General features: G+C 34.0%; 1 protein-coding gene across 4 annotated transcripts in view; it reads right to left on the reverse strand.

The window, feature by feature from the left end:
* CNTN5 (contactin 5) overlaps nucleotides 1-13,456 on the reverse strand; it is a 1,096,099-nt gene that overhangs the window by 2,981 nt on the left and 1,079,662 nt on the right. For 3 of the 4 annotated variants that reach the window (XM_016134020.2, XM_016134019.2, XM_016134021.2), the window contains exons 23-25: nucleotides 9,923-10,109; nucleotides 9,367-9,479; nucleotides 3,601-3,769 (exon numbers count right to left, since the gene is read on the reverse strand). In XM_016134020.2, coding sequence (XP_015989506.2) covers nucleotides 3,601-3,769; nucleotides 9,367-9,479; nucleotides 9,923-10,109 — 469 coding nt within the window. Of the gene's footprint in view, nucleotides 1-3,600; nucleotides 3,770-9,366; nucleotides 9,480-9,922; nucleotides 10,110-13,456 lie in introns of those variants that run through there. The other variant, XM_016134022.2, reaches the window with a different exon arrangement.

Here is a 13,456-nt window from a genome sequence, read left to right on the forward strand (position 1 = left end):
GAAAAGGCTATATCACATCCTACAAACACATCTAACCAAGAGATTCAATGTGTCACCAATGATGCACTGATAAAAAACATCCTGTATTCCAGGTATGAAAAATAAAATTTCTACAGTGCATAATTGAAGAAATAGAGCAAAAATGATTAGTAAAAGTTTGTGGCAGTAAGAATTCATAATTTAATTACTTCAGCCAATTTTTCAATTTAATAATACATATTATTTATTTGAGGATTCTCGATAATTCAAAATTTCAGTTGAATAGGCTTAAATTCTAGAGTCTTATGCCAAAATTGACAAAAGAGAGCCATCCTTTATCATTATAACATACAGTCAGGAGGGGTTTACAACATTCCTGTGCAATAAGTACTATTATTTATCCCCCTTTTGCAGATGAGGGAACTGGGTTTAGAAAGGTTACAGAATTTGCTTAAAGTCACCAAGGTACAGATTAGTGGAATCAGATGCTCTTAAGTATTGTCTTTCTTAAAACAATGATTGGCCTTGGTTAAAACTTTAATGATAAATTAATAAAATCTATCACTAAATTTTTGGAATCACTCTTATGTCAAGGCATCCTCTCTGTCCAGATTAAATATTATAGGATTTTAAGTGTGATCTTCACTATAGAAATAGAGTCAAATTTATTTTCCAAATGCTTACTTAAGAGCTGAAGAATCATTTGTTCAGTAAGCCACACACACATAAAAATAACAAATCTTTCCTTTGAAAATTTTGACAGCTAAGGCACTACTAAAGTCTATTAATCAACATATTGAAGAATGTTACATATATTTTGACTTGTACAAAATGGGGTTATTGTGAAGTGCATGGCCACATGTGAACTATAAAAAAGGCATGATAACAGACTTGTTAGAGTGCTATGTGTATGCTTAATAAAAACTGAAAACATCCTTTCCATTTGAGAGTGGCTGATCCTTGTTAAATCAACTTACATGACACTTTTACAAAAGCATCTCACTTTCAGAGAGCTAAATAGGGTCTATATCTCAAATTCCACATAGGATCCACAAAGCAAAAACACATTATTCTGGCATAGCAAAACAAAATGAAACACGAAATAACAACATTGGACTCAATTCTAGTTCCAGATGTAAAACTAACTAGCTATTTTACGTTAACAAGTCATTCAACTCCTTAGGCTTATAGGTTTTGGAAAATAAGAATGAAATCAATCATTGTTCATATTTTATACTCTAAGATAGACAAATTATTATCTATGAGATTTCACTTTATTGAAATTCAAGAAAGAGTCGCACTGTGTTATAAAAAAAAACATGAAAGTTGACTTTTTTTTTTTTTTACATGGAATGGAAGTTTCAAGTTAATTAAAATAGAAATGAAAGAATCAAGGTCTTTATATACACTTCCAAACTTGTGGCTGATCTTATTAGATGATACTTTAGAATCTGATTGTATTGGAGTTTGAAAAGAACCTTGCAAAACCAGAGAATAATAAAATACCTAACTCATGAGGTTGCTATAAGGATAAAATAAGATAATATAAGAAAAACACCTAGGGTAATGCTAAGAACATAATTAGGGCTCAGTAAAGGCTCTTGGTATTGTTATTAGAAATTTGAGATCATGAAGCAAAGAGGAGAGTTGTCATCTTTTTCATTTTTCAAAATAATCTTGAGTCTTTCAATGTTCCTTGAAGATTTAACACTCACATCCCAGCTGTTCAATTGTGAACTGATCACTGTAGAGACATTCTTACCTCTCTTACTCTTGAAACTATATTTTTATAAGTGAATCATAAAGTGTATTAAGTTTTTGTGTAGCCACAATGTATTTAAATTCTTAAGTCTTTTCACCTGAATTTCTGAAAAAGTCATATTTAGTGCATCTTGTTTTTTACCTTTAACTTTTGATTTTAAAATAGTTTTAGATGGACCAAAAAGTTGTGAGAATAGAACAAAGTTCATCTTGATTCCTTGAATGTTTATGTTTTATCATTCCTGCTTTATTACTCTCTGTAAATATATAAATTTTTCCTGAGTCATTTGAAAGTAAGTTGCAGATATCATGTACCTTTACTCTTAAATACTTTAGTGCATAGTTTCTAAAAAATAAGACATATTCTTATATAACACAGTACAGTATTAAAAAAATAGTAAAATAATGTCACTATATTATCTAATCTACAGACGTTATTCAAATTTTATCAATTGTCAAAATCATATCTTTATTTCATATTTTTATGCAAGAATTTACTTATTAAGTATCATGTCAATAGCTTTTCCTCAAAGTTTCAGTCTATCTTATTATTTTCTTTCCTGTATTTGCCTTCCAGTTCACTTCGTGGCATCAAATAAATTAATATGCAATGCTGCTAATCTTAAATTTAAATAGGTAAATATATTGAATTTAATAGAGCCACTTGCAGAATCCTACAGGATATCATTGGATATTTCTCTTTAGAGGTTGGCAATTTTGCTTGGGAATGATTGCTCAATAAATAATAGTTATAATTACCCATTAAGTAAATGCTCATTAAACACTTTTTATACATGGCTTTAATAAAAATTGCCTAAATTTGTGAACTCTTCCCTTGCTGGTGTAGTGAGGGAAGATTTTTGGCCTTGGAAACAAGCACATCTGGGTTTGAATCTTGGTCATTCTATTTAGTAATAGTGTGATCTTAGGCAAGTTACTTAAATTTTATTTTTAAAATGTAAATATGTATGCCACCTACCTCATATGACTGTTACTAAGATTAAATGATATATGTAAGGCACTTATTACCATGCCTGACATATAGTAAGGGCTCAGTAAAAGCTAGAAATTATTAATATAAATATTGCTAACAATTACAATGATGCTTGAATAATGTCTGGGGATCTAATATATAGCATGTGATTTTAGGTAATAATACTATAGTATATACTTGAAAGTTTCTAAGAAAATAGATTTTAAATGTTCTCACCATACATATACACACACAAGAGTGGCAGTTATGTGATGTGACAGAGGTGTTACCTAACTCTATGGTGGTAATCATTTTGCAATACATAAGTGTATCAAAGCAACACATTGTACATCTCAAACTTGCACAATGTTATATGTCAATTATATCTCAATAAAGCTAGAAAAAACAAAATGATATGCTCGATAAAATTTATAACTTATTTTGAAATCAATAAAAATAATCAAATTTTTATTTTAAAAAGCAATTCTTTTAAATTTTCCTGTCCCTCATTCTCCATTTTCTAACAATAAAGTCAATTAAGACAAAAGAGAGCTATGTCAAACTAGAGCAATATCAGTTTAAAAGCAATATTTCAAAACCCAATGGCTTGCAAGGGACTGCTTGAGACCAGGATAGGCAAGGGAATTTCAAAACAAAGAATATTTAAATTAAACTGTCAACTCCTTTCTGGATTTGTAGAAATTCTGCAGTTGTGGGCAGACTACCATGATTCATATTAATCAGAGAATGATATGGTAATCAGAGTGAAAAAAGAGACCCTTCAAAATCTCTGAACCATGCAATCTATCACATTAATTTTGAGGAGATTTTAACCATCTAGAAATTTTTGGTGGTCATGAAATTAAGCCTATTATGTCAAAACTCACCTGAATATGATGGTACCCTGATTTGAGAACTAGCCATTCCATCCCCTCCTTCACTATATGCTCGAACTTCAATAATATAGACCCCAGCATCGGGGAGTGGTACTACTGCTTGAGGTTTCTGTGTTTCAATAACTTGACTGTTGCCGTGGCCCTCTTGCCTATAAAAAACCTAGGAATAATAACAGGTATTTAAACATTTGATATTTATTTAAGGATTCCAAATATTTATTAACCATTTACTGTATGTCACACTCTGAGTTAAGTTCAGGGAGTTTATAGCTTAGACAGATATATAAGCAAATGCAATGTACATATTATATTCCTTAATGGAAGTATATTCAAAGTGGTATGAAAGTACAGTAGAGAGTTTAATTGTCTGAGAGGGACAGGCTTTTCAGAGGAGGTGATGCTGAGCTAAATATTTAAAGGTGAGTAGAGTTCACCCACTGAAGAAGGGGAGAAGAATTCTAGGAAGAAACAGGAGATTAAAGATAAGAAGACAAAAACATACATTTTTTATGTATGTTTTAATAAGAAACCATAGCATTAGGGTATGGAATGGAAAGAAGACGTATGGGAAGACACTTGAGAAATGAAGCTAGAGAAGTATGTAGCAAGGGGGCAGATCACCGAGTCTTTTATTCCTGGTTATTGAAATGAATAGTATCCTGAAGGAGTAGTCAAGCTGTCATATTTAAATCATTTGAATGAAGTAGAAAAAATTAATAAATATATCAATAATAAATTCTTAATAATGTAGGAAATGGCTGAGAAGTTAAACTTTTATTATTTTTACTTTTGTGGTTGCTTGCTTTTGGTGAACTGGCATTTGGATACTTGGGTAGCAAAGTTAAGCCTTTTTGGATATCTGTCTATTGTACTGAAATTGAACATGTATTCATGGCAGAGTTTCAGAACAACAATTAGGACACAGAATTATTGTAATTATCTTGTATTTACATATCAACAATTAAGATCATAAAGGTTATGTGATTTATACCAGATCACATGGCTAGTTAGGGTAGAAATTACATTAGAAGGTTAAAATTCTGATGAAGAGCTCAGAGCTGTTTCATTATATTTTATTGTTCCTACTCATTTACCTCCAATAAATCATTTTTTTTTAAATTTTGATCTACTGGTCAAGTAGTAGCAGTTAAGTTACATTTAAACGCATTTTTGTTCAGTTTCATTGTTTTTGTGCTTTTTCATAATTGTTGGTATTATATGATTGTTTTCCATAATAGAAAGAGCAATGGCTTTGCAGTTATACAGATCTGACTTCAAAACAATCTCCTGCGAAATAAAAACAATCTCCTACACATTCTTGTTTGGGCAAATTTGGGCAAGTTACTAACCTTTTTAAACTTCAAGTGCTTTTACTGTAGAGTAGAGATAATAACGGTTTTGTCAGGAGAATGAAATGCATGTAGAATGCCTAGTATAGGACCTAATAAGAGAAAGTTATGCTTTATTATTGTTGTCAGTGGTTAGTAGTTCATTTGCAAAATACAAGATGGACTGGCTTGGGAAGCTAGACAAAGTTTTATAACATTTTTTTTTTCTTATAAAAATGTGTTTTGAGCTTGAGTTACCCTACACACAAGAAAAAAAACCCTTTAGCAAAGCATTATTTTTATATATTGAAGCCTGCCTGTACTTGGTCCTCCCTCCTACATTCTAGTAACGCATGCTCTCTCCATTTTACTTCCTTTATCTTTCATGGATTTAAATTTACTTCAGGGTCTTGGGAGAGAAGTAACTTCTCTATAAAAGTGTACAATATGTGCAGTAATTGTATTTACTAAAATCCTTATTGGAAAGGAAACCATAGCCTTAATATAGTTGCAAAGTAATAGGAGCATCTTCGAATATTGATCGGGCATATTATGTGGGCCAAGCATAGTGCTATATACTGGAAACTCATCAGAGAACAAGGCCACATCATTTCTGCTCTGATGGCACATAGTGGAGACAGGTAACAATGCAATGAAGTGTGCTATGTACTGCAATAGAAAACATATTTGATGGTAAAGCAATGCAAAGAGTGGGTACTTATTAAGTTTTGGGGAATCAGGAACACTCAGCGGATGCTCACAGCAGGTTGCTCTGGCTTAAAAAAAATGACAACTGTATCAGAATTCATGCTTCTTATTTTGACTGTAGCAGTGTAATGAATTAGAATTCTGATCATCCACATGAGGTAATTAGAAAGCAAATTTATGGCAATGGGAAAGTATGTAAATTGGTGAGGACTGGCAGGGGAGTGACTATTTTAGAGGACATTGTTATTATGGTTCAATAAATCGCAATTCTTATAACAAAGAAAAATGCAGCCAGTAATGCATATCTAATTTTGCTATAAATCCAGAGTTAAAGAAAAATTTGTGGATCAGCTGAGATTTAGGAACAAAAAGCAAAGGCAGGAAAAATATCTGTTAATGGTAGCAAAAGGAGTTTGAGATTAAATGTGGCTTTTATCAATATCCAGGGAGATGCAGTGCTGAGTCGGTAGGTAGATATACTAAGTGAAAAGACACATTAAATTCACGGTTAGTCTTAGGTGCTTTAGAGAATTGTGGCTCATTTTAAAATCCTGATTTAGAAAAGATGAATGAGAATGAGAAATATGAGAAGGTTAAGAAGTTATCAAGACATGTCAGAAATAGTAATTGACAGTAAGGAGGTCAGGGAGTACTTTGAGAATCTGAACATTTATAGACTGGCAGTTGCGATGACAGCTATCTTTAAGCATAAAGGGAACTGTCTATGTATTGTCAAGTCTATTCTCAAATTTACTTGAAAAACTGAGAGTAGTGGATTATCCAAAGAGATTTTCCTAAACAAAAAATAATGCAGTACTGCTATTCTCAAAGGAATGATTTGGAAATGGCTAGTCTATATGTCTGTTGGTAACAAAATAATGGGGTGAGTGTACTTAAAAATATAACAGAATACATTTTTTGCTGGTTCTACTTACAAGTGCCCCTGAAAAGAATGGATCCTATTAAAATGCTGAGCATTTTGGAAATAGTCAGTGAGGACAATTACTCTTTGTAATGGAGGGTGAAGAACTTGAATCCCCAGTGGCAATGGGTGGGTGAGGAAGAGTCAACAAGATGAATAAAATCTAGATAAAAAGAAGTTGAAAGGCACAGGTACCAGTGAGAGGCCACTGGCTGTAGGATCGCTAAAACTACTTTTAAGAATAGGATCTTATTTATCCATTCATCCACCAATGAATACTTAGGTTGCACCCACATCTTGGCTATTGTAAACTTTCCTACAATGAACGTAGGGATGCATATATCTTTTCAAATTAAGGTGTTTCATTTTCTTTGAATAAATACCCCAAAGTGGAATTGCTGGGACATATGGTATATCTATATTTAGTTTTTTGAGGACTCTCCATACTATTTTTCCATAACAGCTGTACCAAATTTTGCTATTTGTGATGACATGGATGTATCTAGAGGTGAAATAAGTCAGATGGAGAAAGACAAATACTGTATGGTTTCACTTATATGTGGAATCTAAAAAAAGAAAACCACCAATAAACAAAACAAGTTGTCAGAGGGGAAGGTGGTTGGGGGGTGGGTGAAAAATGTGAGAATGAATATAGTCAATAATATTGTAATAAATTTGTGTGATGACAGATGATTACTAGACTTACTGTGGTGATCATATTGTAAGGTATGTAAATGTTGAATCATATTGTATACTTCGAACTAACGTGATATTATATACCAACTATACTTAAAAAAGAAAAACATAATCTTGATTAAGTCCTGAGGAAATAATGTGCAGCATAGTGATAATAGTTAATAAAAATTAAAACAAAAAAAATAGGACTTCCTTCTGGGTAATTTTCAGATGTTTACCTATATCTTGTGACTTTCACTCTACCACCCCAGCTAAAAGTTTTATATAGTCCGACATATATTTGACATTATGTAAGCTACTTGTTTTAATTTTTAAAAATGATTTTATTATAACAATTTCAAGCATAATCAAACATAGAGAGGTTAGTATAAGCCATTATATGTGAGTGTTTTTAATTGTTCAATTTACAAGGATCAATGAGACTAGAATGACCATAGACTTTAAACTCCCTGAGAAGGTGGAGAAATATAGGGGTAGGCTTCAAAATTCCACAAGGTATAGAATACAATATCAATTCAAGTGTACATGTATCTCAATAGTCTGAAAGACCCTAATTTATATCTAAGTTGAATAAACAAACGAAAATATCTGTCTATATTGATTGATATCTCTAGCTGGGTCAAAATGAATTAATTTTTTCATCCATTCTAGAAGCATTGAGGGTAAAAAGATGAGTACAAAAGGGTCCTTGCCTTCAGTCACATTATCGCTTGGGTGAGGAGACAGTCACATATAAAGAGGAGGAGCAATAATAAAGACAAAAGAGGCAATTATGAACAAAGAGTAGGGTAACCTCACCTGTGACACCTATGTTCAACCTCATGTACTCTGCAGGTCATATGGTATTTCTCTTCTCACCTGAGAGATGCCTAAAGACAAATAGTTTTCCAGGTAGCTATATGCTTTCATCTAGCTATTCCTTGTATTCTATTTGCCACTCCAGTTTGGGAGATTGCTTGCCAAAGTTCTAATGATATTAGATTGGTTCTTGGATGATCTATCACTTGCACTGGTCTTACTGCTGGCCCTAATCATTGATGGGTGTATTTGCCTTAGAGGACAAGTTGTGAGGATAAGGGGAAGGGTATGGAAAGAAGAGGATGAAGAAAAGGGTTCATAAAATGGCCCACCTGCCCTCCCCCAAAAGATCAAATTCAATACCTCTGAGGATTATAACAGATTCAAGTGTGTATTTGAATGCAAGAGTGTCTGTGCTCCATACCAATTACAGTCTGTAAGAAATGCTACATTTCTTGTCTTAAAACATTCTTAATGAAAATTACTTACCTTAAAAAATATATTCCATTTCTAACTTCTTCAGTTTTTAGCTTCCAAAATTTAACATTTTATATTCAAAGTGTGTGTTACCATCTCTGGTAGTTGAAAAGGCACCTAAATGATGCTTTTTAGTCTAAATGTTATCGTTGAAATATTTTAAAATTCTTCTATAAATAATACTCAACTAATGATTTTGCATAAAGTTTAAGACAATAAATAGAATCTGATGTTATGGAACAAGAATTTGAAATTCAGCCAATTCAATACATAGGCCACATATATTTTAAAATCAGAGATAAATTTGTTTTTCAAGAACTGGCTAAAAGTTTTCATATTTCCAGATCTCCTGCTGACACATAGCAGGATGACCATATGTGAACTGTTTTATCTATTTTGGAGCTTTCTGTCTCTCTCCATGATCTCCTTCCATTCCAGTGTGCTGGCCCTAGTATTTTTATTTCTTCTTGTGTCTTTGCTAATAGAAAGTCCTTCTACTCTGACTAAATCATCCAGTCTTTGCCATCTGCCAGCAGATTCTGTGGGGAGAAAATGCCAGGAAACTCTGCCTATGTTCTGCTGGTTGTGACACTGTGCTTCATGTAGCCCTCTACTCAAATGGTTGTTGCTTTTCCTACCCATTCCCTTCTCATACCTTGTGCAAGTGAAACTGATTTTGCCTTGGCTTCCCTGCAGGAAGGCTCTTTCTAAGACATAGGAAAAAAAATTGGTACGTCAATGGGTCTTTTTATGACTTATTAGTTGTACATCCTCACAACATCAACTTTTGAGATGAGTGTCTATCGAAGAGAGTGAAGAAACACTGACCTTGTAGCCCATGACTTCAGATTCGTTGGCTAATGGTCTGACAGGTTCCCAGACCAGAGAAAGCTGAGAGCCTTGCTGCTCCCACCTGAGGTTGCTAGGTGCTTGACTAGGGGCTGCAAAATAAAAAATAAAAAAAAAAAGTGAAAGAACTGACAAGTAGTCTTAAATACATTTTCTCACTTAAATCCTTATATTTCAGTCTTTTCATGTGTTTAATAGTTGGCTGGCACCATAGGCTTCCTTCCAGCTAGAGTCAGATAAGGAAGGTTTTGCTCCAGGAGTGTCATTTTAATAGCTACTCTACTGAGCTTTTGAACCTGAATCCTTTTATCTCCCTTTTGTGTAAAAATCGCTTAGTCTTGTTTCACAGGAAGATAGCCTTTATCTACTGTGAATGCAGAATTTTCCAAGCTAGTTTTGGAATTTGGATCAAAACAATGAAGCAAGACTATGAATCAAAACTTCCCTTCAACTCTTATTATGTACCTCACATGGCTTTCAGAAATGTTTAAAGATGTTTCCCTTTAGTTTGAAACAAAGAGCCCAGGTCACTTACGGGATTTCTTGGTGGTTGCACTCACTTCACTGCTAGGAGGCCCATATCCAGCTCCATTATAAGCCCTCACTGTGAAGTGATATAATGTATTTCCTTCTAATCCTGTCAGGATGACAGATGACTCATTCCCTCTAGTTTTGACGGTTTCTGCTGCATCTTCTTGTTCCATGTCTTTCCGATAACCAACCTGTCAACAAAGTACCACATGACAGATTAATTTTAAAGTTTCCCCTGTGCTTGTGATTATTTGAACTTTTTTTTTTTTTTTTTTTGGTTTGATTCTCACACCAATTTGCAGGAAATTACTCCTGAATTAACAGGTCCTACTAATAAGGTCAAAAACCATTTAAGCCACTGCCTGATTTGCATCTGTGTGAATTGCCCACTTCGTATACATGATGAGCAGTGGCCAGCAAAGCAACAAAAGGTGCTCCCTTTGTGTAGCCTGGTAGCATGAAGAACATTAAGGAAGGATCATTCAAAGAAATTGAAGAAGTATTTTTCTCTCATAGGTCATCAGAACCATTTACCATTCAAAGCCATGGAGCTTTGAATTATTTGAGAAAGATGCATGACAAATATCTCCTCCTGGGCCCCACATAAAAGTGGGCCACACAAGTTATATGGGTTTAATAGAAAAGAGGTGACAGAACACTCATGATAACTTGGAGGGGTCTAAATGTTGAGAAATCACGTAGCTAGATTATGAGAGGGAGGCAGAAAGGAAGAGCTATTTGTTAAAGCACAATTGGTACACTGAGATGATCTTTCCTGCTTATGAACTCATGGAGCTGGTCTCATATCAAACTTGATCCCTTTGTGAGATTCAGTGGTTGTCTCTGCTTACTTAAAACTTAACTTTCTCAGACATTAAACATTAACCATGCATAAGTGCATAGAAGAACAGTTTTTTCACCCTTACTTATTTACTGTGGCGAAAGAAATGGAAGAGTAATTCCTTTTTTCCTAACTAATTACTTTTATGAAAGAAGTGGCTCACTGTACTCATTTCATCCCCCTTCAAGCGCTCTGTCTACTGAACAGGCAAGAAAACCAAACACCACATTTTCCAGGTTGCTGCTACACAATGTGGGCAGTGAGGAGTTTCTTTGAAACTTGAAATATTCTGAAAAGTGCCTAGGATTGCCATTTCCTGTTGTGGCCATAGGAAATAATTATAAGTTCTCATCTCTCAGGAAAAAACAATAAAGGAAATCCAAAAATCCCATTTGAATCATCACACTATATTACAGGCCTTTACCAGCTTAGACGCTGGCCAAAGGCAAAAGGAGTAAGAAATGAGAAAGAAGGAAATTACAAAATGTAAGTATAGTTTTATGAAATGAAGACTGTAATTTTCATCTTTGTACTGTTTTTTTATGTAACTATCGAATAACTTGGGCCCCTTCCTTTCTTCTGATATTTTATATAGAGTGTGTTGTGAGTAGGTAACTTTCTAATGTAGTTCATTAGAGCAGGAATAAACCTTCACCCCTGAGATGGACAGATTGACTGGTGGGATTTTCTTTGGCTCTACCTTTTAAGAGATGGGAAGTACATTTTTATTTGTATAGGAGACATCTGCACTATGCCAGTATGGAACATCATTATTGCTAATTGTTGCTTTTAGGAGTTGTGGAATAGGAAGAAGCATGTGTATAGATGTTGAATAACCAAAGGGATATAGTACATTAGTGTTCAACATCCATTTTACCTTTATTCTAGTGTGTCTTCCTGTACTAAAGAAGATGGAGAGACAAAAAACGTATTTCTAAGACTCCCTTGCAGTTAGGGCTTAAAATTTGTTTTATGCTCAGCCAGTCAGATGCATATGCCTGATATTTGAATATAGAAGTGAGATGGAGGTTGAACTTCCACAAATTCTGCTTTTCCATAGGCAGTTAGAGTAATGGAGTCATTCTTTTTCCTTTTTCCTACTATGACAGCATTAATGAATGACTCACTATATGGACATTAGCTTTATGGGGGTCAAGCAGCAGGGCACAGGACATCCATTTCGTTGGTACAAATCACAGCAAGCATGATGAGATTCTGAAACCGACAACAGCAGTAGAGACCTCCAGATTACAGCAGCTTCCTGAATGTGGTGCCATCCTGGTCATGGTGGCTTCCGAACCATGGCAGTAGTGTGCTTCTGGGGCTGGTGGCTTCCTCCTTTTAGAAGACAACAGTGGCTCGATCCTATAGTTTGGCTTTAATAGTAACGCTTGAAAGATCACCCTGGAGTCATGAATTTAACTCAATATTTTGTAAACCATTCAATACCTATAGTAAAACACTTCTTACTTAAACTAGTTAGAACAATTCAGTTCTTTGCAACTGAACTCTGCCTGATCATCAAATTCCTATTTCACATACCTGTCTCTTCACAGAGTTAAACTGATATATATAGTTGATTAACTGCACTTTAGAAATTTGTTTGATTAAGCTGCAATCCCCTAATGTTAGCCCCATTAGCCCCGATTCTGAGAACTAGCTTATCTTGCTTGGTCTCTGAGCATATTTTCAACTGAGAAAATATGTTATTTTCAAACTACAAAATGGCCTGAAATGTTGTATGAACAAATACATCTTTCCTTTCCGGTGATATATATCATTTCTAGTTCTCTGTTTCAATTTTCTTTAACTGGTTAATTTTAAACTAAATATATATGTTAGAGGAAGTTGAGTTTGATTAAATTCAACAAATTACAGATTTTGATACTAATACAGATTTTAGTATAAATTCTGGACTTCTATTGAATGTTTAGTGTTCTGATTAGTCATCACAAAATTAAATATCCTAAGTAAAAGATAAAATGTTCCCTAAGCACCCGATTGTGAGAAAAAACAAATTGTAGCAGCGCCAGCTAAAACCTATATAGGAAAATCAAAAATCCGCACATTATTTCTTTCTAGCAGGTTAAAAAAAAGGAGGAGGAGGTGGAGGCAGAGAGGAAACGGGAAGAGGGGGAGGGAGAGGTGGGGATGGGAAGTGGGAGGAGATGGGGAGGAGAAAAAGAAGAATGGAAGGAGTTATTTTCAAAATAAAATAATTATTCACTATGTTAATTTTACTTTTTGATGAGAGAGAGGGTAAAACAGAAAAAAATTTGGAGTTTAATATAGTGCTTTTTTATTTTTTATTTTTATTTTTTTAATTGAAGAAATGATTAAAAAATTTTTTCCCTCATCTACCTTCCCCCTCCCCCTTCCCTCTGGTAATCACTAGTCTATTGTCCATGTTCATGAGTCTCTGTTTGTTTGTCCTGTTCATTTGTTGCTTTTAAGTTTATATCCTACATATAAGTGATATTATGTCATTTTCAACTTTTTCTATCTGGCTCATTTCACTTAGTATGATTATTTCAAGGTCCATTCACATTGTCACAAATGACAGTATTTCATCTGTTCTTATGGCTGAGTAATATTCTACTATATATATGTACCAAAGCTTCCTAAACCAATCATATATCGTAGGACACTTGGGTTGATTCCATGTCTTGGCCACTGTGAATAATGCTGCTATGAACA

The sequence above is a fragment of the Rousettus aegyptiacus genome, unplaced genomic scaffold, assembly GCF_014176215.1.
Source record: "Rousettus aegyptiacus isolate mRouAeg1 unplaced genomic scaffold, mRouAeg1.p scaffold_m13_p_5, whole genome shotgun sequence".
Taxonomy (NCBI): Eukaryota; Metazoa; Chordata; class Mammalia; order Chiroptera; family Pteropodidae; genus Rousettus; species Rousettus aegyptiacus.